Below are 23992 nucleotides of genomic sequence, written 5' to 3' on the forward strand. Positions count from 1 at the left end.
TTTTGACGTGAGCTTGCCGTGACCTCGCTTAGCGCAGTGATTCTATTGCATCTTAAAAACACATTCCTCGCAACACATCTCTGGTGGAAACGCAGCCGTAAATAGGAAAACTTTCAGCTTCTATAAAAAGACGAAAATCTGGCTGTCGCTCTTACTCTATAAAGTATAAAACATTTTCCTAAAAAAGGAGATTCACATAAATAATAGACAAAAATCTATCTACAACAACTTATTATTCTATTTTGCTTCTACTGCTGTCTTCTCTTCTTTAATTTCGTCTGCAGCAGCCTCCACCGCTGCAGTTTCAATTGGGGCGATTCTGGTGAGCTTTGAAGGGTCTTTCGGTGGGGCCCAGTCAGGTATGATCTTATCGTGGACCCTCCATGTGCCGTAGAGGTTGGCCAAATGCTTCTCAAACACGACGTATTCTAGCACATCCTTGGCGAGAATCTCGCTGCCATGGAGGAGACGACCAAAACGGTCGTACACCGCCAACTGTTGTCGAGTGTGGAACCGGACAGTCACCTAAAAGCAAAAAAGCGCGCAATATAAAATCTGCACAAAGATATAGGAACCATGCACTTTCTCATGATAAAAATTGGATATCTATGTCAAGTTTTATGCAAACTGAGATATGGTATTTAGAAGAACGAAGTAGCCTTATTAATAAAGTCAAAATAATAGTTTATGGTTTTATCTTTTAGGCTTCGTTCAGACGTGCTACAGAACACGCTTCTGCGCGTGTTCTACTATAGCGGTTGGGAAAACATGCGCGAGGCACGCGCTGAACCCGCGCAGAACCTGCGCGCAGGCCGCGCGCGTGTTTTCCCATACGCTATAGTAAAACACGCGCACGTCTGAACGCGCCCTTATAGTTTAGGCAGCATACACCATAGGTTCTCAACGTGGGCGATAACGCCCCCTTGTGGGCGTTTGAGACTTTCGGGGGGGCAGTAGAAGACCCAGAGAAAATTAGGGGGCATTGAGATGGCGCAGATGGGGCGTGGGTAGATTAAAAATATAGTCTAAAAAGGCAAAAAAAAATACACGCTAATCACGTACTAAAGTAAAATAAAAATTAATATTGTTTCATTTTTGTTAATGTAGGTATTGTAATCATTTTTATGACGTATTTTGGCAGGAGTCAGGACGAGCAATGGATTAAAAACATCATTTCTAAAAACTATAAAATAAAAAAGTACTACGATCGAGGTTAAAGTACAGAGATCTTACGACCATAATATTATCATATCTTTTTTTTTTTCACGCCTCCGTGGTCTAGTGGTATAGAGCGCGGCTCTTGACTCGGAGGTCGTGGGTTCGATTCCCGCGTTGGAAACATGTTATTTCCAAGTTTGGTTAGGACAATGCAGGCTGATCACCTGATTGTCTGACAAGTAAGATGATCCATGCGTCGGATGGGCATGTAAAAAGTCGGTCCTGCGCCTGATCTCTCGCCGGTCGTGTCGGTCTTCCGTCCCACTGGGTTATTAGAGTAAAGGAATAGAGAGTGCTCTTGTGTACTGCGCACACACTTGGGCACTATAAAATTACTCCTGCGTAGCTGGCCTGGTTTCAATGAAACCAGCCACCGTCACCGAAACCGGTGTGGGAGCTATTATATTATTATTATTATCATATCTTACGTTTAAATATTATAATCGTGGCAATAGCTGTTTTAAATTCGCGACAGATGGTAAGTAAAATTAAGATGGGGGGGCTTTAGAAAAAAACATATTCTCAAAGTATTCTAACCGCCCGTTAGCAAAATAAGGTTGAGAAACTATGGCTAATGGCATACACAAAACAAGTAAATTTTCTGGTTGATTTTTAGGGTTCCGTAACGAAAGGGTAAAAATGGGACCCTATTACTAAGACTTTGTTGTCAGTCCGTCTCTCTGTCTGTATCCAGGCTGTATCTTAAGAACCGCTATAGCTAGACTTCTGAAATTTTCACAGTTTGTGTATATCTGTTGCTGCAAATAAGTACAAAATAAAATTAATATTTAAGGGCCCCCCTTAAATATTTATTTTATTTTGTTTCCCATACAACAAAGGTGATTTCTTCGGCCTTTTTTCGCTCTATATCAATAATGGCAAGAGGTATGCACTTGAATTTTTCACACATTCTTTTGTTATATGTGTACTTTAATATTTAATAATAATATTTACTTAAATAAAAAAAAAATGGGGAGCCCTACGAAAAGCCATACAAAAACACAATTTTTGCCCTATAACAATATGGAACCCTTCGTGCGCAAGTCCGACTCGTACTTGACGGATTATTTACACCTCATGTCCGAAAAACCCAAATATGTGACAAATGTCAAAATAATCATCACCTGTCCAAAAATATTCTCCTTACTTATAACATCAGTACATCTAGCATGAACGACTCGCGGAGGCTCCAAAGAGTCTAGGAACTTCCACCTTATAGTCTTGGAGAAAGAGTTGTGTCTGAACTCAGGATACGCTTTCTCCGTAACAAATGTTCTTAAAGCATGTTTATCACCATTAGCTAGACTTTCATGTGCCTTGATATAGATGTCTTGTGCTTTGAGAGCAAACTCTTTAGCATCAAAATCTTCTTCGTAGGTTTTGATCTTCCTTACGGCCATCATAGATTTGGATTTCTTCTCCAGCAGTTGCACAGTCTGTTTAGCTCTTGTAGTTGACACGAGAGACGCTTTACCATCGCCCTCCGGTGGAACGTACGGCTCAAAGACACCACCTGGCAGAAATAACGAACAATATCTAGTAATAACCTTAATTAACATATTTAAACCTGACCTTATGTTGTACTAAACTTCTTAAAAAAATTTAAAGTGTATAAAATTTAACTATCCCTACGTAGAAACCGTCATACCTATGTGAGATATATCCCAATATCTGTACATAACTACCAATTATTTTAGCATACTAAAAGAATAAAATTTTGCATGGGAAAAACAAAAATATTATTCAACCACTTGGTCAAATTCAGTCATATTAAATGTCACTTTTTTCTTTTAACATAACAAATTAGATGGATAACTAAAAAAAAGTTTAAATCATATAAACACACCAGTAGCTGAGATATAGAAGGCCCGTTCCTGCCACGGTCTGGGCGGCAGGATTCCTCTCTCCTTCATCTTTTGCTTGATTTTCTCCTGTGGCATCTCATTGACATTTTCATTGAAATCCGGAAGAGGGAACTTCAGGTATTTCTTGGCCCTGTCCTTCTTCCATTTAGGGATCCAATGCTTTGCTGTAGTTGTCCGGTAAGATTGAAGAAATGGCAGTGGTGGGGCCAAACGGAGAGAGGAGAGCTGAAATAAATTGTTTACAGTATTTATTATTTGTAATTACCTGTTACGAGGGTTAGGTGCAGCAATAAGTACAATTACCTAAAGAAACCAACTAATATTACAAGTAAACAATAAAAATCTATATCACCTTGATGGCTATAGCATTTGCCATTCTTCTTTCGAATTTGTGCGTCCTAAATATGTGTAACCTTCTATTGCACCATTACTTTACATAAATAGTATTATAAATATTATAAATATAAGTACTATTCTTTTAATATAGATTTTCAATAATCTTATTTAGAAAACATAACCTCAATTTTATGACTGCATAATCTTCTTCCACAGATTATGGTATTTTATTTTTAAAAAGAAAAATAACTGTCTTTTGTCAAATATATTTTTTAGCCGACTTCAAAAAAAGGAGTTTATTTCCTTGCACTCACTCAATAGCAATAATTTTTTTGTGGTCACTTGGTCAGTACTCAATTATTTAGTCATTAAAATAAATTATAAAACTTTGATAGACTTCCCTATTTAAACTGGAGGTAGGCAGTAGGCACCGGGTGGCGGGTAGACCGTAGTCAAGAGACGTTCAAACAGTGTGTTAACTGTTATTTGTATTTAATATTTTTTATAATATTGCCTATTTTGAATAAAAATATATTTTAATTTAATTGTTTTTATGTCATTTTAATTTATTTTAATTTAAGTATTTTCAAAAGTTCTGATATTTTCGCACATTGTGTAAGTATACACACACACTCACACACACGCACACACACGCACACAGTTCTTATCTGTCGCCGCTTTAACAACAAATACTAAAAATAAAATAAAGTTTTAAAAGGGGCTCCCATACAAGAAACGTGATTTTTTGACCTTTTTTGCTCATAATCACAGACTTATCAAAAATCGAAATATATGGCAAAACAATGTTGCCGGGACAGCTAGTTTCCACATATTTCTATGTTTTCTTTGCTTCGTCTCTCTAGTTTCACGAAGAGCATACGCCTAAGCGATCAACGGCCTAAGCCCTAAGCGATTAGGCCAGTATACTAGTAACAGTGTTTTTACGTGGTAGAGCCATGCTTCGGCACTAATGGACCAGCTCGACCGGAGAAATACCACGGGCTCACAGAAAACCAGCGTGAAGCAGCGCTTGCGCTAAGTTTCGCCGAGTGAGTGAGTTTACCGGAGGCCCAATTCCCTACCCTTCCTTTCCTTACCCTTCCCTATTCCCCTCCTTACCTCCCCTACCCTGTAATCCTATTCCCTCTTTAAGGGCCGGCAACGCACCTGCAGCTCTTCTGATGTTGCTTTTGTCCATGGGCGACGGAAGTTGCTTTCCATCAGGTGACCCGTTTGCTCGTTTGCCCCCTTATTTCATAAAAAAATGGAAGAAGGCTTTATTTGAATGTGGCGAGAAAAGGAACTAAACGCTTCTATCACACAAAAACGTTATTTTTGACATGTGTTTGACAGTTCTCCTTTACTAGCAGCGCTCCCGTGAATATCACTCACGTGTATACTGTATAAATATCATTATAATATATAGTCTGTCAAAAAAGTGATGAAATTAAAAAGTGGCAACATCGTTGTGTCATCCCTTTCAAATCAATCAGAAAAAAGGGATGACACTACGATGTTGCCACTTTTTAATTAATTCACTTTTTTGTCAGACTATATATTATTGCCATTGCCAACAAAAACAGTGTTGCCAATTTAGCATATTTTATGCTAAATTTGGCATATTTTTACGTTGCTTAGCATATTTATTTGTTGTTTAGCATATAGCATATAATTATTTAATAAAAATTTTACTATGAAACAAGCAATCCGATTCAATTACTAAGCGTGTGTTTAGTAACAGAGTAATAATTACTCTGAAAAGAGTTTTTATTACTCATTTAATATCACTACCACATTCTAACGCCAAAATTGAACGCGTTTTCAGCCAATTGAATTTAGTTAGAGTGCATTTCATCGAATAGTTCCTTTGCCGTTATGTTGGCATTACTATCTGTCAACAACGTAAACACGGCAGCAGCGTTGCCATTTGGCAACTTTCGCAAAATATGAAAGTAAAAGGGAGGATTCACAATATTGTATTTGAAATAGAGAGCTAAAGACAGAAAGAAGAAAGAATAGAGCAAAAATAAACACATCGTAGCAATTAGGACATGAAGATTAATTACCTGTGAAATGTATATTTTTCAGGATTATTCTAATAATTTACACTGCAAGCAAGTACATAACAAGTCACCTTTTTTTAAATATAACAATATCTATTAAAAATAATAAACAAATTGAACAATATATTGGAAATACCGAAAGGGCATAAAAGCGATTGACGACTTTTGACGACCTGTCAAATAAAAGTTGTTACAATTTTCATTAGACTGCCTCTCTCTTTTCACCTTGTTATAATTCCATAAAGGATTTTCTTCTCTCTCGCACTCTTTGTAGGTCTATGCATTATAAGTTTATGGTTTAATAACCCTGAAATACAGTAAAACTTATGAATACTCGCAGAGCGTGTCTACCGTGTTTACGTTATAATTAACAGATAGGAATGCCAACATGCTGTCAAAGGAACTATTTGATTAAACGCACTTCTAGTGACGAAAACTACATACATGCGTCATGCAAACGAAGTCGCGGGTAAAAGATAGTACTTATATTATTATTTTCAGGGCGAGCGAAGCGAGCCCTAGTATATCCCACAACCTGTACATTTTGTGGTACGCTTTGCGGAAAAACTATCACGCCTATTGATTTGTGCTTTAAGAGGAGTCCACACCGCCCTTTTTTCCATACAAACGTTGTCCCCTGTTTCCTCCCTGGATAATGCTAGTAGAGTTATAATTTTTTTTCTGAATATCTACGGCCACTAATACAATGTCCCTATGTTTTTTTTTTTCATAATTTAAAGATTAAATAAGATATGAACGTTCTAAAACCCAAAAAAATGGCCAGATTTTCCGCTGTGTTCAAACGTCCAGAAAACAGATTTGGCTAGATTATACAAAAAAAACAAAACATAGGAACACAGCTCAAGCCTTTTTTTAATATTTAATGAAAAAAGTACTTAAATCGGTTAAGTTTTGGAGAAGGAATCAGGGGACAACGAATCGTTGATTTTCTGGATTTTCTGCAGTTGTCTCTATCGCGTTCTGCGGTATAGGCTTGAGGTAAGGGAGACAGCTATAGATATTACGCGTGCTTTTTTTTCATTTCTCTAGCCCCTGGTGTATCCTCTTAACATAGTAATTTTTATTTACATGTAAATGTGTTATCATCAGTCAGTCAAGGTGTAACGACGCAAGCCCTCACAAAGCTCGGCTTTTAGCTAGTAAATATGAAAGTGACCTTGTTTGTTTGTTACGCCTTCACGCATAAAGTACTAAGCGGATCATCATGAAACTTTCATACGTACACGTTGTCTGGGGTATGGAGAAGGACATAAGGTACCTTTCATCCCGGGAAAAAGAACGGTCCCCGAGGGATAGACGTTTACGCGGGATAAGCCGCGGGCGAAAGTTAGAATTATATAAAATTAGGGAATTATTAAAAGTATTTTGTGATAACATAATTTTTTATCTCCCCTAATTTAAGGTAGCACAGTAAAGATAATGAGGCAACACTAATTTGCATTAGTGCCAACATGACGGCAAAGAAACTATTTGATGAAATGCACTAAGTACACCTTCGCTACCGCTTGTCAGTAAAAACTTTAAATGCTATTTTTAAATACATCAAATTCGGCCTAAAGAGGACAAGGAAATGCTGTTATTCTTACCAAGCAGAGTAATTATAGTTTGGACAATGAATCTTCTATTAAGTATACGTTTACATGTACATCAGCAGTATCAATGAAGCAGTATAGATGAAGAATGTTATGTCTATGCTGTATGTCTACGGTGGTATATGGGACACACAGAGACATAGACTACGGAGCAGTAGCAGGGGGGCACAAGTGAAAGACTCGAGAGCGTTGGACCAACTGTTTATTGAAATAATATTTTACTTATTCTAAGCTCCGTTCATACGTCACATCTTACATACACAATTGCAACTCGCACGCGTCAGCATTCACACACTTACAAACAGGGTTCAAAGTACAGGCCCCACAATATTCCCCCCCTTTTGAAAATTTTTTTACATAATTATTAGTATCAAAATTACTAGCATAATACAAAAAAAATAAGTTCCTGAAAATTACACAAGTAATACAAGATTACACCATTAATTACAATTTTACATATTTTTTAGAAAAAAAAAAATATTACATTGCTTTAAACTTAACTTTCTCTTTAATATTAAGCACTTTTGTTCAATGTTTAATTAAGTATAAGTACATTAAAATTCCTTGTTACTCTACATTACATAACGTTCGACAAAATCTGACGCAGAAATTACATTGTTGTTAATATTACAATAATCATTCATCACAAGATAAAATGCTTTATAAAACAAGTCACATAATATTTTAACTTAAAATAGGGGAAATATTATTACTTATTACATTTTACATTTTTAAAGTATCATAGTATAATCTAAATAGTATATCAAAGTAAAAAGTGTAAAAACAAGGTGTAAACGTAAATTGTATACAATATAAGAATAAAATGCTTTAGTAAAAATTGTCTTTTATTTAAAATTCCCATCAACTTATATTACGTTTTCACATATAAACGATCAATATAAGTTGTACTCATTAAAAATGTACAAGTTGTCTTACTGTTTGTACTGTATACTATATCATTGTTTTCATAAGCTATGACGCGGTACTCATATTACCTTCGCGGCGCTAGTCGCTACCATTGTTATCGAACTTGACTTACGTGTTACTTTTAACGAATGATTAACTCTTGTTTTGATCTAAGTCAGTTGTCTTGAACCACAGTCACTTTAAACGAATGATTAACTCTTATTTTTGCTCTAACTCGGTTATCTTTAACCACAATTACATAAAAATTAATATTTTCGTACTTTTTAACATAACGCTTCGTTTGAAACTAAAATTAGCAATTTCCTTATACATTTAAAAATCTTACTGGCATTTTAACTTTCCTTCCAGACTTTGTAATTTTTTGATTATTACACTCTACGTTACTTTTTTCTATAATATCATTTTCTACAGAGGTATCTTGTTCTGCAATATTTTTATCTAATAAAATATATGCTGGCTTTAACCTATCTATCGAAACTGAAGTTACTCTATCCTCCAATTGAATTTTAAAAATTTTTTCTGACCTTTCAATTACTTTATATGGACCTTCATAAGGATAAACTAAGGATGCTTTATTTCTATCGATTCTTAAAAATACATGTGAACAATTTCTAAGGTCTGGATGAACAAAAAATGCTTTCGAACTATGACTTTTAACACTAATTGGCTTGTACTGTCTAATATTATTTTTAATATCCTGTAACACTAAATAAGGATCTGGAATTTCAGGACTTTCTACAAAAAAATCTCCTGGCAATCGTGGTGCACGGCCGTAAACCATCTGAGCTGCGCTCACACCTGTCTCACATTTAATGGCAGCCCGAAGCCCTAACATCACGCTAGGAAGTTCGTGGCTCCAATTTTTATTACCATTAAGCCGTGCCATCAAAGATGCCTTCAAGCTTCTATGCCACCTCTCAACAGCACCGTTGCTTTGAGGATGATATGGAGTTGTCCTAATCTTATGAATGCCTAGGTATGACATTAAACTAGAAAACAATTTACTCTCAAATTGCCTGCCCTGGTCACTAGTGAGTTTCACAGGACAGCCAAACCTACATATCCATTCTCCATATATTGCATTCGCTACCATATCCGCCGAAATATCTTTTAAAGGATACGCTTCTGGCCACCCTGTGCCTCGATCAATTATCGTTAAGCAATACCTATAATCATCGACTGTGACCGGAAGTGGTCCGATCAGATCAATGTGAATATGATCGAATCTATCCGCTTGTGGAAAACTACAATAGTTAGAATTCGTATGCCTCGTTGTCTTAGACCTTTGACAATTCAAACAAGTCTTCGTCCAAAAACCTATATCTCTATTCATATCTGGCCAAAAATATCTTTCTTTAATCATGAGGCGCGATGTTCGCAGACCCGGATGACTAAGACTATGTATACTACTAAATGCTGCTTTTCTATACGATTCTGTTAAATAAGGTCTAGCTATGTTGCTTGAAATTTCGCAATAAATATAATGATCGGAGTTCGGAATTGGCATCTTTTTGAATTTGAATTTAGGATTAGTAATAATATTCTGAAGTTCTGAATCATTACGTTGCTGTATAGCCAATTTTTCATAATCTATTGAACTTGAAGTGCATTCTATAGTTTCTATTCGAGATAATGCATCTGCTACAATATTATCTTGTCCACTAACATGTCGTATATATGTAGTAAATTCACTTATAAAACTTAATTGCCTAATTCGTCTTGGACTTTCTTTCTTATTATTTTTACTTAATTTAGAAAATGCAAAAGTTAATGGTTTGTGATCGGTAAAAATTATCAAGTCACGACCTTCAAATAAACTTCTAAAATGTTCTACACCTAAAAATATAGCAAGTAACTCTCGGTCATAAGTGCTATAATTTTGTTGTGCCTGCGTTAACTTTCTACAAAAATAACCTAACGGGTTCCATTTACCGTCAACATGTTGTTGCAAAACTGCACCTACGCTGTTATTCGATGCGTCTGTAAAGAGTGCAAGCGGCACGTTGTTCGCAGGAAACGACAAAGTCGCTGCGTTCATGAGACCGTGTTTACACTCTAGGAATGCTTCTTCAGCATCCGGTGTCCAATGTATAGGAGTCTTATCGTTCTTTTTAGCTTTATGAATATAACTATTTAACTTATCTAAATATTCTATCGCTTTAGGTAAATGACTTCTGTAAAAATTGACCATGCCTAAAAATTTTCTTAACTCGCTAACATTTCGCGGTTTAGGGTAGTCGATAATTGCTTGTACTTTAGTTTTTAGTGGCCGAATCCCCGATGTTGAAACTTGGTATCCTAGAAATTCTACACTCGTAGCTTTAAAAGAACATTTCTCTAAATTAATTGTAATACCATATTCATTTAATCGACTAAATACCTGCTCTAAATGTTTTTCATGCTCCTCGTCACTAGAGGACGCTATAAGAATATCATCACAGTAACAGTATAAAAAATCTAGTCCCGATAGCACGATATTAGACATGAAACGCTGGAATGTTTGCGCTGCGTTTTTCAAACCAAAGGTCATGCGCTCGAATTCATATAATCCGAAGGGCGTAATTATTGCTGTCTTACAAATATCCTCTGGATTAATTAAAATATTATGATAAGCCTTTTTTATATCGATCTTAGAAAACAATTTTTTTCCTGAAAGTAAATACGTAAAATCCTGCACACGGGGAATGGGATATCTGTCAGGTTTAGTTATTGCATTTAAAGCTCTATAGTCACCACAAGGGCGTACCTGTCCATCTTTTTTAGGAACTAAATGAAGTGGGCTCGCCCAAGCAGATTTGGACGGCCTACATATGCCTGCTTCTAACATATTTTGAAATTCCTCCTTAGCGATTTTATAACGCTGTGGCGCTAACGGTCTAGGCTTACAAAAAACGGGTGGACCCTGCGTGTCAATATAATGATAAATAGAATGCTTTGGGGCCTCTTTAAATGACATCGGCTTAAGAATGTCCGGATATTTTTTTTAAATTTCGTAAACTGGATGGTTAATTTTTAATGTGGAAATCGTACTTTCACAATGGTTTACGATCGTTCCACGTACGGCCAAGTTAGTTATTTTATCTACTAAGCAGCGTCCATTAATATCTAAAATAAGTTTAAAATGATTTAAAAAATCTACGCCTAAAATTGGCTGCTTAACGTCACAAATTACGAATGACCATTTAAAAGATCTCTTTAATTTTAAATCTAAGGTAAGAATTTTAGTGCCATAAGTCTTAATTTTAGAACCATTCGCTGCGAAAAGCGAGTAATTAGAATTTAAATTTATGTACAGTCTATTTTTTACTACACTCTTTGGTAAAACAGAAATACATGCTCCTGAATCTACTAAAAATTTTAAATTGGATATTCTATCACTTACAATTAGGCGGTGATCGGAAACTGCGCTGCCTCCCGCCACCGGCTGCAGCTCTGCTAGTTTTCCGGCCTCGGGACGAGGGCTTCTCTCTTGTTCTCCCAGCTGCATGGGGGCTCGCATCGGAAAGCTCGTCCTCGATACTTCCAGTGGTACGTGCACAGCCAACCTGGACTCCCTGGCGCTCGACGTGGTCTCGATTGTGTCCGCTCCCTTGCATAGTTCCCAGTCGGCTTGCTCCTGCTCCTGCTTCTGCTCCGGACTCCATCTCTTTGTGCTTCTAACTGGTTAATTTTCAGGTTCATTTTCGCGATCTCTGCTATTATGGCTGCTACCTCGAAGCTGGTTGACGATGGCTGCTGCTGACCACTTGCTACTTCGCCGATATTACAGGGCTGGTGAGTGTCCATGATTTTATCTGCTATTCCTGCTAATTCTTCTAGATTACTAGTGGACGTCACTGCTAGGACCGCTTGGACCGAAGAAGGTAAGTGACCTTGCCACAAAATCTTCAGGGTCTCGTCTTCGATTTTTCCTCTAGCTAATTCCTTCATTCTTCTAAGCAGCTGACTCGGTTTCTGGTCACCAAGCTCGATTTCGGAAATTAATTTTTTTACCTGCCGCGCCTCCGATTCTTCATAAATTTGCAGTAGTCGATTTTTCAGCGCTTCATATTTATTTTGCTGCGGCGGATTTGCCAAGATGTCTGCAACTTGCTGAATGGCGTCCTTGTTCAGCTTCGCGACGCACATAAAATATTTATTCGCATCCGATGTCTTTTGTGGAGCTAGAATTGCCTCGACTTGATAAAACCACAGGCGAGGGTTATCCTTCCAAAATTCTGGGATTCTGCTACCAATGGAAATTGTTGCCAATTCTGTATCTTCTTTCTTCATAGCTGGCGAAAATCCGCTTGTTGAGGCTTGCGGTGCGGCGCCCATCAGGTTATGCTGCTGCTCGTTCATTATATTTTCAGCCCGGTGGTCGTCTGGGTGGAGCCTTCGTTGGTCGGAGTCTTCGCTGTCTTAGTTTTAGCCGGAGTCGGAGCTGTCTTCGTGTTCACGGGTCACCAATGCTATGTCTATGCTGTATGTCTACGGTGGTATATGGGACACACAGAGACATAGACTACGGAGCAGTAGCAGGGGGGCACAAGTGAAAGACTCGAGAGCGTTGGACCAACTGTTTATTCAAACACCGCCTTTTTAACAATCGTTTGTGACGAAAAAGAAAAGATACGAAAACGCTAGCGATTAGTGGCATTTGTGTGTGTTGTCTAGGACTTTCTATACAAAAAGCTAAGGGGCACTTCTTTATCGCAATAAAGAAGATGAACAGTGATATCGCTTTCGTCCAACTTGTAATTTGGCTACCAATGGTGTACACGATTACGACAAGAGACTCATGATAACGAACGCTTATGTCATTTCCATACATTTTTGGTTGACGATTCTATAACGAAGCGATCAAGAATTCATCTTGGCTAAGGCCTCAGGGTGTGCGATTGCATCACCATTGAGCCTGATTGGTTGACTATATTTATCGAGGAAGCAAATCTCCGAATGTTGTCGTGTTATAACCAAAGGTGGCGCAACTCAACTAACGGCATTATAATGTTATGTCTATGCTGTATGTCTACGGTGGTATATGGGACACACAGAGACATAGACTACGGAGCAGTAGCAGGGGGGCACAAGTGAAAGACTCGAGAGCGTTGGACCAACTGTATATTGAAATAATATTTTACTTATTCTAAGCTCCGTTCATACGTCACATCTTACATACACTTACAAACAGGGTTCAAAGTACAGACCCCACAATCACGTCGGGGTCACCAATGTTATGTCTATGCTGTATGCTACGGTGGTATATGGGACACACAGAGACATAGACTACGGAGCAGTAGCGGACGAGAATTTTATAGAAATAAAAGATAATATTATGTCGGTGTTACTTACTTAACTTAGTTTTATTGAGTTTTGTCGTTACAGCTGACAATGCTTTGAATGAACGTGCCGAAAAAAGCAACTAACGCTGCCATCATACAAAAACAAATTTTTGACAGTTCTCCTTTATCAGCAGCGCCCCCGCCCACGAGTCTGACTCGCTCATAAAGGGTTCTGTACCGTGATAGAGCAAAAATAGGTCAAAAATTGTGTTTTTTTGTATAAGAGCTTACGTTATTATATTTTCATTTTAATAGGTATATAAATAATTTTAATAATAAAATAATTATACGGAATCCAAAAAATCACTTCATCTCTATATCTATAGTATGTTTTCGTGCATTCTGGATACACCCCCCCCCCCCCCCGGGCATTTAAAATATTATTTAAGTAATATACGAAATGTTACTTTTCCCCTCAAAATGTTACTTTTAGCATGACAATAAGTAACTTTCGAACATACAGCTCTGGCAACACTGGGTGTTATCGCGTTGAAGAACAAAATGGCGTGCATTCAGCTGTAAATTGTGTGTAGCTGCCGATCAATGGTTCTTACTTCTTGTTAAAAACATACTCAAGTACTAATAAAATAATAAAATAAAATAAAATATCTTTTTATTCAAAATGGGTATCATGATACACTTTTTGAAAGTCGAACGAAGAAACTACGTTGCCTACCACCGGTTCGGGAACTACCCCGCCGAGAAGAACCGGCGTAAGAAACTCGCACGGGGCCATCTTTTGCAAAAAAAAATGGAAAATTACAATGTTATGGCTTACAGCTATGTAACAAAATTAAAAGAAAAGTAACCTGCATGGAGCCACCCTATTCCCAAGGTGTGCTGTCCTCGAAGAAATCATTGACTTTATAATACGCTTTAGCACACAAACGTTCTTTAACTGCTTTTTTAAATTTGTTTAAAGGTAGATTTTGAACATTTTCTGGGATTTTATTGTATAGGCGTATACATTGGCCTTTAAAGGATTTGCTTATTTTGCTAATTAATATGCATGCATTACGCTTGCTGTGGACCGCGCACCACCACACCATATTGGACAGGCGCAGGAGGAGGATTTTGCTAAGACGGCAATCAGAGAGAATAGAAGACATGCCGGAACTTCTATTCACACAAAATTTCCGTCTTGACAAAGCCTCCTACACAAGTTTGTGTATGGATTTGCGCAGGGCAAATATTTTAAAGGGAACCAACGAAATACCTCTCCAAATTAAGGTAAGAAAAAGAAAATGTACTTAAGTAATTTTACTATAGGTATTGTAATTCAAATGTTGGTCTTGAGTTCTTTATTCAAGTTCGGAGTTTCAGTTTTGTGCACGTTTCCAAGTGTCAAAATCCATTTAAACAGCTCTAAAACAGTTTCAGATTTTATCAAAATCGGTCTAGTGGTCAGTTTTGTGTATGGTCGGACTCCATTTATTTTATGATTTGTCCCACAACTTTTAAATCTGAGGCTAAATAAATGTGCAGTATTGTGAATTATAATAGTGAAATACAAACAAACTAGCTTTTCAAGACTTTTGATATTGATTTTTTCTTTACAGTTACATGGATCTGATAAAATCTGTCATCCATGCTGGCAAAAAATTGACCGAGCTGCTACTTGTTCCACTGAAGTAAGACATCCCAACAATAACCAACCCAGTATAATCTTGCCAATGTGCACTAGAGCTTCAGGTTCTCAACAGTTTTGTTTTTATCCTGATTGTCATTCAACCCAAAGACTGGCTGCTCCTAAGTGGCTGAGAATAAAATTATTCACTGATTATTTTTATGTACCACAAAACTGTAGGATTTGTTCCTTCCATTTATATAATGATAATTGGGAGGTACTTAGTAATATCCAGCAACCGATTCATAGTTTTAATGCAGAACACATTCAGGACTTCGCTGCGCTCATATTATGACTATTTTATGGTCTTTAGGCTGGGCAAGGCATCAAGATCATATTGATCCCCCTGCCCAGTTTCTTGATCAAGTATTACTTACTTATGAAACAGAGTAATAAAATATTTATTAAAAATATGTTGTTTTATTTGATTATTTACCTTTTCCAATAACACATAGAAATCTAAATATAAAGTCTGATACAAAACTAGGTTTATATTCTGCTTTTTACAAAGACAAATGACGGGAAGTATATGTTATTTCCGCAGGTGCTGATGGTACTAATCTAGGACCGCCTACATGCTATCGGATTGTTTATTGAAATGTAAAAACGACGAATTGTAACTAATGAAAAAATATTACGCAACACAAAAATAGACAAGCACGTTTATGCTTCGGTGAATGAGCCTCAGAGGCCCTAGCCAAATTTACTTCGCCTTATTACGAAGAGACTAGTAGATTCTTTAACGCCAATGCAATACAGAACATTTTGCCCTAGCCAACAACCGGCGAACTTACGTTTCGGTGATTCCATAACGATTTTCTCTTTACCTTCGTTTGCCCCAAAATTGTCTTTGGTTTTGTTGTCCTGTCAAATGTCAACTGTCAAATTTCAACTGTCAAATGTCAACTGTCAGTATGTGTCGTGTTCGTTTCGTTTTTTAAATGTCAATGTCAGTGTTAGTGTCAGTGTCATGTTCTAAAATCTGACAGAAATTGAATGGTATTTTAAAACATGACACACTGACACTTATTTTTAACTTTGCGCATGCGCAATGTGCATAGTAGTATAGAGGTCAACGTTGTGGATATCAACACAGTTAGTGCGCATGTACTTTACTATAGTCACTCATCGCTCGCATCCGCCTTATCTCGAAACGTATCAACGGAGTTGGTACTCCGTTCGTACGTGAGGGGCCCAAGGGGCCGATTGCCTTTGGCTATATATAAGCGACGGCAGTTATTTACGAGCGCCAGTGTTCCTTGATAACCGCAAAGGGACGCATTGACACAAATGACATAAATGACTTGGCAATGACATATTTGACATAAATGTTGGCGTTTTGACGTAGTGATTATATTCTCTTTGGCGTTTTGTAGCAAGTGGATTAACCTACATGATTCGACATTAAAATTGTTGAACAAAAACGTTATAAATTTATTGTTACCCAGTGAAATTGATGTGAAACTCATTGAAACCGAAACCATGTCGCTGCCACCGTACGAACAATCAGTAAGTTCCTCGTTCCTACGTAGTCTCGGCTTGATGAAAATTACATCTGAAAAAACAACCGTTGAGAGTGTTCCGCTATCTGAATCACGTGTCACTGACGACGATAAGAACGCCGGTGGCTCTCATACTTCTGCGAACAAGAAACTGCAAGCAAAGATACGTTCGAATAGGAAACGTTCCCGGTCCAAATCAGTCGCAGCAAGCAGAACTGCAAAGAAATCGCTCGTGGAAAAAAAAAAACATGTTTCGAAAACAAAAGACCTAGGGGAGAAGAAGAGACACGCGGAATCACTCGACGAACCTCAAAGCATACCAGCAGTAGCCTCTGTTAAGGAACAGCGGAAACTTGCAGCGACGGCCACTGATAAGCCGAAGAAGCAAAAACATAAGGCGTCAACGCCAGCAAAGAAAGGTTCATCTTCAGCACCCAAATCTACCGTCATGACTGCTGAGAACCTCTCGGAGTTCACCGACGCTGATGGCGAATCGATTCTCTGGAAAGATATATTGGAAAGTGAATTCAAGTCGGAGAACTATACCATGTTATTAAGAAAGTGTCAATTCACTGAAGAACAAATACAGGATATACGAAAAACATTTCAGTATCTGTATCAAAAGTTCTGTCGCAGGCCCACAAAACATCAACGTTTCATGAAAACATATTCGTGTACAGAATGTAATTTTTCAATGTCTCATGAGTGCACGTCCTTAATTAGTACAGACATCTGGAACAACGACTGTTACGCTCCATGTGTAGAGTTGATTACACCTGAGTCAATAACCATGTGCCGCTGTAATTTTACCGCCTTTCATTCTCACATTACACAATCCGAGACCCACCGTCGCACTATTTCGCTTGAGCCGAGTCCTTCGCACAATTTTTTACGAAGTAATCGTACTACAAACTTTAAGTGCTCCAAGTGCCACATGAATGTATTCGTAACAAACCGATTCGACCTCGGTTGCGCCTTCCTGTTGAACTTCCTCAGTGCGGAGGATCGTAATCGTAAAAATTTTCGCAATTATGTCGCTGAACATCTGGACTATGAACCTAGAGATTATCCAACTATTCATGAGTTTTATTCTTGCAGCAATCTCTGCTGCATGGTATTTCATCGTTGTGTTCGAGACGTTATGGATCGCAAGTCCGACCCATTGCAACCACATGAAGTATCACTTTGTTGCCAACCAAAGGTGCGAATGGAATCAGTTCAGCCATCGGTTGATTGCCCATTGTGATTTCCACGATCAAGGTTTATGCTGTAAATATTGTAAGGTGCATTGGGGCAATCTCGTAAAGTTTTTGGAAGAGTGAGTATATTGTGTCATTGTTTCAAGTTTAGAAGACGAATTTGTATATATTGTTACCTATAACTGTAACATTTTAGTTATAATAAACATATTTCCATGTGAATTGTATATTTTTTAGTTCAAAAGTATTTACGGATTCTGATATAACTATCCCTTTAAAATATAACCCTATTTCTACTTTTCATGGGTAATTTCGAATACTCAAGGGGTAATTTCGAATAACAGCCGAAACACGACCTAATGTAGAAATACATTTAAGGCACATATTTATTTTTATTCTATTTTACCCCATACAAAAACATTGTGCATACAAGCCATAGAAGACACCAAACTAAGTTTTGTACCGAAAAATTTTCGAAATTACCCCATCGGGGATGCAGATGTCCTCAACATTTGGAGCAAAGAAATAAATAGAATAAGAACAATAAAAAAGCCAACGAAAGTGGTAGCTAACAGAGATAGAACTATTGACCTATCAATATACAGAAAATCAGCTGGTTAGGGGTGCGTTTTAGGGTTCCGTAGTCAACTAAGTTTTGTTGATTAGTGAACTAAAACGACTAAAACGGTACCCTAATAAGCTGTTTTTTTGTATAATGATAGGTTATTATAGTTATATAATTCAAAAGTAACCTTGTCCTACAAATAGAACAATCCATATTTTAGGACCATCAAATCGGAATATTATATTATGTTGCGCACCCCTGCAAAAGACTATGAAAAAATTTTTGGGGAAATTTCGTTAACAAATTTACCCCACTGGGGTTATTTCGAATGTTTATTAAAAATCATAGCTAGAGCAACATAACCTATTCTTAGGAAAGCAAAAAACGTCAAAGCTTCTTTAAAACAAACAAAATATTACGTAACTTACCTAATTTCTGTGTAAAACAAGTGTGGGGTAATTTCGATAATTTCGAAAATCCCAAAAAAAATCATAAAATTGCACTTGGCGCGAAAAAATGAACTTAGCGCACATACACTGCCGGCTGACGGCTCGAGGGAAAGGAAGTGGGGGAGGTGATTAAATTGGCGTCTCGGTTAATGTAGCCAGAGCTCAAAATTACTTTCTGTTTGGTAATTATTTGCCATTTTCGGAATATCCCCATTTTGCACGAATTAATTGAGCGTTGTCAGGTGATGTTATGTTCCAAACTTGCTTCGAATCCGTTCGAGGTTTTTGGATCAAATGGAAACTTCCTTGATGGTCGAAGGTAACATGAACATTCACCATTAATGTACAATAAATTATTTTCGATCATAGTTTCTTTCAGATTCGACCAACTTGTGCAAGAACCGGAACGAGCGACGAACGATCGTCATTCAGAAACGATGTGAGTAGGTCGTCCGACTGAAACGCTTGCAGAGAAGACTCAAACTCAACGGCTCATGATTCGTGAAAAGTCAATTGAGCTGGTAAAACGTTTACAAAACCACTAGTCTCTGAATTGTTCTGGAACGGACGGCACGTCAGTCGGTTGTTCCCGTCGAATCAACAGTTCGTGCACGATGTGGTAATAAGTATAACGCACGAGCTCTTCCGAAAACGTCAAATTTCTTTATTCATCTATGCATTATTCATAGGAAGTTTCTAGGCGTGCGAACGAGGGAGTTAAATTTATTGCCTACTAGTTCGCTTATCTATGAATTATTCGTAGAAGAATGTTCTAGGCGTGAACGAGGAAAATAATGTGTTCGCACGCCAGAAACGGTACTTCGTTAAACAAGATGTATATACAGTGTGGTAGGTATAAGTTTCCAGGAGGTTACAAGTCTGTTTCACTTTCAGACTTCGGTAAGCAGCTAGTTCTTCCAGCCGTGAGCAGCAACGAGATGTTGAAACGCATACTTCTGATAACATAAACCGTTTTTTCTCATATGTCTCAGCTATAATCGCATCGGCTTTATGGCACGATGTACTCGTTCGTGCAACACTAGCTCGCGCATAGCATTCAGCTCAGCAGTGATCGTCGCCGTAGAATCGGTATATCGCGACCGAACGAGTTCATAACGCTGTAAACAAGGCGTACATTGCTCCAGACTAAATTAACAACGGCGTCAAAGATAAGTAGTTTCTTTCCGACGACCTGATTGCTAATGCCCACGCCAGTTGGATAATGGCCACGTTTCTCTAATACTTTACTTGAGCGAGTGGCTATTAATGTGTTTTATGAGTCATTTGGAACGCGAGCCATGGTGACGATCATGTTTGACCTGGTAAAACGTTTACAAAACCACTGGCCTCTGAACTGTTTTGGAACGGACGCCACGTCAGTCGGTTATTTCCGTCGAATCAACAGTTGGCGCACGATGTGGTAATAACGTACGAGCCCTTCCGAAAACGTTAAATTTGTTTACTTATCTATTTCATGTTCATAGGAATGTTCTAGGCGTGATAACGATGACGTTAAATTTGTTTACTAGTTCGCTTATCTATTAATTATTCGTAGGAAAATGTTCTAGGCGTGAACGAGGAAAATAATGTGTGCGCACGCCAGAAACGGAACTTCGTTAAACAAGATGTATATATAGTGTGGTAGGTATAAGTTTCCAGGAGGTTACAAGTATGTTTCACTTTCAGACTTCTGTAAGTAGCTAGTTATTCCAGCCGTGAGCAGCAACGAGATGTTGAAACACATACTTCTGATAACCTAAACCGTTTTTTCTCATCTCTCAACTATAATCGCACCAGCTTTATGGCACGATTTACTCGTTCGAGCTACAGTTGCTAAACATCGCTTCAAGGCCGTGTTCTTTGAGGTTCGACGTAATCCAAACCGTGTGGAATTATCGATTCACGCCTGCGCACACGGGGTCACTGTCGCACCTTTTTTCCGTGGGCGCAGGCGTGAAACCATCAGTTGCACATACTTCAGATCAGAACATGGCCGTATGGTCGAGCCGCCAGAGGGCGAACATCAGAGCCAGCCCCAAGCAAACAACCAACCAACCTAGTTCAGATCACGTCCATACCCTAAAGAACAGAGTTCAAATGTTCATACGACAACGCACACGAGAGTGATCCTGCAGAGGCATGCGCTAGCTGAACGAGTCGAACGAACCGCCGAAAGCTAGGTTTAGAAACATCACGTTACGGAATCCATGCGCAGCTACGCTCATAACCCCAGCCATACTTCATAAGTTGGGAATGCTGTTCAGTTGTATGCACAGATTACTAATTACTAGTATATATTTGTAGACAGATAAGCGTCTTAGAAGAGTTTGACGGCTCACGAATTGACATTTGATGCGACAGCTAGCGCCATCTTAAATTGGGGCGATAAAACTCTACAGGTGTGTATGTGTGCGTTTATGTTTGCATGTGTGTATTAGGATATTATGGGGATAGGATATCCTTGTCAGATTTTTATGTTTCAATTACCTTGAATTTGTAAAAACTGAGTTTGTTAAGTTTAGTTCACATAACAATACACAATTTTCACAAAAACAAAGTCTTTGAAACATAAAAATCCGTCACTATAAAACAAATAAAAACAAAATTTTGACGAATATGATTATTTATTGTTTTTGGTCAATATAAAGTCCCTGCCACCGGTTCGCTGACCCACCCACCGAGAAGAACCGGCGTAAGAAACTCGATGAGTCTATTTTTTTTAACAAACAATGCTAGAATACATAGTTACATCATAAACACTGTGTTTAGATACAATTGAATTCGTAAAATAAAAGTTAAAACATTTTGTTATGCATCAATCAATCAAAACTAATTAATTTACATTCAATTGAAATTAAACTGAGTTTACAATGTTACATTCATAACACTATTCAATCAAGTGTTTTAAAATAGTTACAAAATTTATAATAACGGGTTTTTTGTTAATCAAGCTCAATCCATAATTTACTGCTAAGATTTAGAAAAATATATATTACGTTATACATGTTTGTATAACAATTGATAATAAATAGTCTGAAGATTTTTTAACAATCTACCTACAGTTTGCATTTTTTCCGTAAAACATTTGTTATGCATCACTCAATCAAAACTTATTATTCACATTCAATTGAAAATAAACTGAGTTTACAACGTTACATTCATAACACTTTTCAATAAAGTGTTTTGAAATAGTTACAGAAATATTATAATTATTCATAATAACGAGTTTTTTGTTAATCTAGCTCAATCCATAATTTACTGCTAAGATTTAGAAAAATATATATTTCGTTATACATGTTTGTATAACAATTGATAATAAATAGTCTGAAGATTTTTTAACAATCTACCTACAGTTTGCATTTTTTCCGTAAAACATTTTGTTATGCATCACTCAATCAAAACTTATTATTCACATTCAATTGAAATTAAACTGAGTTTACAACGTTACATTCATAACACTATTCAATAAAGTGTTTTGAAATAGTTACAGAAATATTATAATTATTCATAATAACGAGTTTTTTGTTAATCTAGCTCAATCCATAATTTACTGCTAAGATTTAGAAAAATATATATTACGTTATACATGTTTGTACAATTGATAATAAATAGTCTGAAGATTTTTTTAACAAACTGTAGATATACAGTTTGCATTTTTTCCGTTTGACTTTGTTAATGAAGAATATTACGAATAAACTTATTATTTATATTCAATTAAAATTAAACTGAGTTTACAACGTTACATTCATAACACAATTTAATTAAGTGTTTCAAAATAGTTACTAAAATGTTATAATTATTCATAATAACGGGTTTTTGTTAATCTTAGACTAGCACGAGTCGGCGCATGAGTACCGAAAACTATTCCACCTCAATTTTTTTATGCGATCCTCTTCAAATTGCCCTCCTGATGATATAAATGCATGTTGCCAGGGCGCAACCCGGTGCCATATTGTTTAAACAAGCATTGTTTAAACAATTGCAAGGAATTGTTATTTTTCAACCGAACAAATTAATATTCTTTATTATAATAAATATTCTTTATTGAAATACCAATAAAAAAGGTCCTATGACTTTTTACGATAAAGTTAATATTTTTAAAGATACGATTTTTTAAAGGTTCGAAAAACCTCAAATTTGGGTACTTTCGACCGATGAAAAATATATTAAAAAAAAAAAATAATGTCAAAGTAACATATTTTTTTAAATTCTGTATACAATAGTCAATAACATTGTTAATAGAGATATCAAAAAATTTCATTGTTTATATTTTTTTTTTTTATCTTAGCAAAAGTAGACAAAAATTGTGTTTTTGTACAATTACTCCCTTAAACAATTACTTTATTTTAATTTTATTATTAATTATTAAAGTACAAATATAATTAAAGATTTGATGAAAATTTCAAGTGCCTAACTGATACTATTATTGATTACGAGCAAAAAAGGCCAAAAAAATCACGTTTCTTGTATGGGAGCCTCCCTTAAATGATATACTTTATTTTATTTTTAGTATTTGTAGTTATAGCGGCAACAGATATACACAATCTGTGAAAATTTCAGAAGTCTTAATAATAGGGTTTACTACGATTTCGTTGTCTGTCCGTCTGCCTGTTTGTCTATATGTCTCCAGGCTGTATCTGAAGAACCGCTATATCTAGACTTCTGACATTTTTACAGATGGTGTATTTCTATTGCCGCTATAAGAACAAACACTAGAAATAAAATAAAGTCAATATTTAGTCCTCTCCCATACAAGAAACGTGATTTTTTTGGCCTTTTTTGCTCGTAATCAATAATAGTAACAGCGAGGCACTTGAAAATTTCACGAAATCCTTAATTATATTTGTAATTTAATAATCTATAATATAAAAATGAGTCGCTGAATGTGTTGCTAAGCGCAAAACTCGAGAACGGTTGGACCGATTTCGCTAATTCTTTTTTTTAAATATTCCTTGAAGTACGAGGATGGTTCTTACGGAGAGAAAAATTCTAAAAAAAAAATAAAATTTTCTGAAAAAGTCTAAAAACAACACTTTTATATATAAAATGGATTTTCAATTGTGTTAGTAACGCTAAAACTCGAAAACGGCTGAACGGATTGGGCTAATTTTAGTCTTAAAATATTCGTAGATGTCCAGGGAAGGTGACACGAAGTTCACCGGGACAGCTAGTTAATAATAAAATTAAAATAATGTAACTGTTTAAGGGCTCCCATACAAAAAACACAATTTTTTGTCTACTTTTGCTAAGATAAAAAAAAATATAAACAATGAAATTTTTTGAAATCTCTATTAACAATATTAT

The 23992-nt window shown here is 36.7% G+C and overlaps 2 protein-coding genes across 2 annotated transcripts; both read right to left on the reverse strand.

The window, feature by feature from the left end:
• Positions 1-214: 214 nt before the first annotated feature.
• LOC121736066 (probable 39S ribosomal protein L45, mitochondrial) lies at positions 215-3801 on the reverse strand. Its single transcript, XM_042127111.1, has 4 exons — positions 3436-3801; positions 3065-3308; positions 2343-2731; positions 215-525 (listed from the first exon to the last, which is right to left on the reverse strand). Exons 1-4 carry the CDS (start codon positions 3457-3459, stop codon positions 238-240), a joined length of 945 nt encoding a protein of 314 aa, XP_041983045.1. The 5' UTR covers positions 3460-3801; the 3' UTR covers positions 215-237.
• Positions 3802-11457: 7656 nt separating this feature from the next.
• Positions 11458-12363, reverse strand: LOC121736264. Its single transcript, XM_042127347.1, has one exon. It carries the CDS (start codon positions 12361-12363, stop codon positions 11458-11460), a length of 906 nt encoding a protein of 301 aa, XP_041983281.1.
• Positions 12364-23992: the final 11629 nt, after the last annotated feature.

Source organism: Aricia agestis, chromosome 18 (assembly GCF_905147365.1).
Source record: "Aricia agestis chromosome 18, ilAriAges1.1, whole genome shotgun sequence".
NCBI lineage: Eukaryota > Metazoa > Arthropoda > Insecta > Lepidoptera > Lycaenidae > Aricia > Aricia agestis.